This window comes from Brassica napus, chromosome A5 (genome assembly GCF_020379485.1).
Source record: "Brassica napus cultivar Da-Ae chromosome A5, Da-Ae, whole genome shotgun sequence".
Lineage (NCBI taxonomy): Eukaryota > Viridiplantae > Streptophyta > Magnoliopsida > Brassicales > Brassicaceae > Brassica > Brassica napus.
In genome coordinates, this window is record NC_063438.1 from 418,933 (window position 1) to 422,171 (window position 3,239).

Here is a 3,239-nt window from a genome sequence, read left to right on the forward strand (position 1 = left end):
ATCACAAGTGTTTTAAAATTGATCTAATAAGCAAACTTTATATTTACAAATTCTCCATTGACTGATTCTATGGTTCACACTATTACACCACTGCTTATAATCTTATGGTGGGAATAAATTATTCACGGACAACGGTCTCACCGTCCACAAATGTCTCTTTGCTTGAGAAAAGAAACCAACATCTCATCTCATCTCATCTCATCTCATCTCATCTCATCTCATCTCATCTCATCTCATCTCATCGGTGAGCTCTCATTTCATTATTGTTTTCTAAAACGTCGATAATATATACTATTTTTAGATACTTAAATAAGTTTAAGGGAAATTTTTTTATTTAAAAAAGTAAAGAAAAGACAAGTTTGTAAACACATCAATATTCCCATGCTACACCAACACTTTTTCTAAATTATTAACAATTTCTTTATTTTAGTTTTACCAAAAACAAAATCTCTCTATTTTAGCGATTTTTTCGTTCTTGTTCACACTAGCCCCCAATAAAACCAGTTAACTGTTGAACCAGCTAAAACCGGACGTGTGAAAGCGTTCACTGTGTGTTTCTGACTTACGCGTTGACCAAAAAAGTGCCTACAATTTCGAAAAACCTTGATCAGTAACCGGCTACTGTATCAAACCGCACTGTATACAACCTGCTACTCCCGGTCAGCATCAAAATACATCCCCCCATTTAACAGTGACAAATATCAAATCCTGCATTTAGTGCTCTCTTTCAACCCTAAAAATTAAAACGCTCCCTTTCTCATCCCCTCCTCACGTTTTTATAACTTTTCTCTGGATTAATCCTCTATTATTGGTTTTAACTTCTTCTTTTCATTCTCTGCTTTGGTGTGATTACTCTGTTTTTAATTGATTTATTATAAAATTACTGGAAAAAAATAAATAAAGAGAAAAACAATGGAGTTTACGAGTTTTCATCAGCCGTCGTTGCAAAGCATTTGGGATTTTGGAGAGGAGGAGAGGGATTCGTTAGGGTTTATGGAGTTACTAGGTTCTCAGCACCATTCACTCCTTCTCGAAACGCTCCAACCGCAAGCGCAACCGTTTGAGAAACTGTCTTCTTCTGATTTAACTATTCTCCAAGCCCCACCCTCAAATGCGACTGCTGATAAGTATGTGACGTCGAAAGTGGAATCTTTGTGTTCGGATATAAATCCACCGGCTACACCAAACTCCTCGTCCATTTCTTCGGCGTCAAGCGAGGCTGTAGACGAAGACAAAGCGAAAAGAGAAGAAAATGAGGAACATGAACAGAAGAAGAGTGATACTAATAAACAGTGAGTCTCATTTATCTGTCCTTAATTTTCACATATTTTTATCTCTCTTCGAAAGTGAATATATCGAAGATGGTCTAGTAAAAGACTCAGAGAGAAAATGGTTCGCAGCATTTAATTATGTGTATGAACAGGTTGAAGCCAAAGAAAAATAGCCAGAAGAGGCAGAGAGAGGCAAGAATAGCGTTCATGACAAAGAGTGAGGTTGATCATCTCGAAGATGGTTATCGCTGGAGAAAATATGGTCAAAAAGCTGTTAAAAATAGTCCTTTTCCCAGGTTAATAAAATATCCATCCTTTTGATCATCTTCTTTTTCTTCCTCTTATGGCTCCATGTGTAAACACAGAAGAAGAATAAGAAATATTAAAAATACACATAACATGTGTTTTTTTCCTTTTTGTTTCTTCTGTGATTTGCTTGAGGACATGCATTGTGTTAGTTTGTAGGATCTAGTGTTTGATTGTTTCAAAAAGACTTGTGTGTTTAATTAACATTTGCTTTGCTAACACTACTTTCATACTAAAAAACGATTTTAGCTTTCTTATTCATCTTAATCAACATCATTCGTAAGTTATAAACACACAAACATGAAAAATAAATGAAAACTTCCTATTTTCCCTTACATTTTATTTAGAAGTTTCAAAAGAAAGAATGATAGTAAAACTATTTAAAATGTTGAGCTGAAGTTTATGAGGCTAATTTGTGTGATGGTATATATTTTTTTTTTTTGGTAAAATATGTGATGGTATATTTGTTTTGCAGGAGTTACTACCGTTGCACAACGGCCTCATGTAACGTGAAAAAGAGAGTGGAGAGATCATTCCGAGATCCAAGCACAGTGGTTACAACCTACGAAGGTCAACACACACACATTAGTCCACTCACGTCTCGTCCAATTTCCTCTGGAGGCTTCTTCTTCGGATCATCAGGGGTTGCTTCAAATCTCGGTAACTTTGGGTTTCCAATGGAGAGCTCGACACTGATATATCCTCAATTCCAACAGCTTGTCCATTACAACCAACAACAACAACAACAACAAGAACTGTTTCCTTGTTTTGGAGGAGTTGGCGAGTACGTTACTAGACACGCAGATGCATATGGTGATGATGAACGTGTGAAGAAGAGTCGAGGTTTGGGCAAAGATAATGGACTTCTTCAAGATGTTGTCCCCTCTCATATGTTGAAGGAAGAGTAATTATATTCCTTAATGGTGTAGTATTGTAATCAGTAAGATTTAATCTAGGTTTTGTTTTGTATAATTGTCTAAAGAAACGGATCCTCGTTCCCATTAGGGAGATGTGGATCTTTAAAACTGAAGGTAATGTTAAGTACTGATACTTTCCAGCAATGAAACCGTAGAATATATAACTTAGGCAAGAAAATTTCAATTTACTGCAAATTATCTAACAACTAAAAAAATTGTAGCTAATTGGTTGCACTAGCATAGTTAACATGAATTGCAATCAGTCTAACAATTTTTTGTATAATATGATTCGCACAAACTTTTAAATCGCCTAATAATTTTGTCGTTATGTATATTAACGATAATAGTGTTATAACTTTTTCATTCGGAGAGTCTATACTATATTAATATGTCGTCTCTTAAATTTTTTTTATTACATGGGCGTTGCATGTACTCTCTGTCTCTATCTTCATTTGATAAAATAACTCTATGTTCTACTGTTCATTAGCTAGGCTTTGTAGTTTCTGAATCTGTTAAAAGTAAAATTGAAATCCGCGGTTCTAATGCGTTCTAGGGTTTCAGGTTACTCTAACACTACTCAAAGACAGCGTCAATTAATGTTGTTAGGATTTTTATTCATTGTCTCGCTTCATCTTTTTTTGTCTTGGAATCTGCATAATTAACTTTCACTTAAGCAAGATAACTAAAGAGGAAATTAATGCGAAGTTTTTTTTTTTTTGAACTTAAATTAATGCGAAGTTGGAAA

At 34.8% G+C, this 3,239-nt stretch overlaps 1 protein-coding gene across 1 annotated transcript; it reads left to right on the forward strand.

Annotated features, from left to right (window-relative positions):
• Positions 1–500: 500 nt before the first annotated feature.
• LOC106454405 (WRKY transcription factor 23-like) lies at positions 501–2,638 on the forward strand. Its single transcript, XM_013896527.3, has 3 exons — positions 501–1,292; positions 1,424–1,567; positions 2,053–2,638. Exons 1-3 carry the CDS (start codon positions 913–915, stop codon positions 2,483–2,485), a joined length of 957 nt encoding a protein of 318 aa, XP_013751981.1. The 5' UTR covers positions 501–912; the 3' UTR covers positions 2,486–2,638.
• The last annotated feature ends 601 nt before the right edge of the window (positions 2,639–3,239 follow it).

Coding starts and splice junctions, on each gene's coding strand:
- LOC106454405 (XM_013896527.3), top strand. CDS start 913: ATGGAGTTTACGAGTTTTCATCAGCCGTCGTTGCAAAGCATTTGGGAT. Junction 1,293..1,423: donor AAGAGTGATACTAATAAACA/GTGAGTCTCATT, acceptor GTGTATGAACAG/GTTGAAGCCAAAGAAAAATA. Junction 1,568..2,052: donor AAAAATAGTCCTTTTCCCAG/GTTAATAAAATA, acceptor TTTGTTTTGCAG/GAGTTACTACCGTTGCACAA.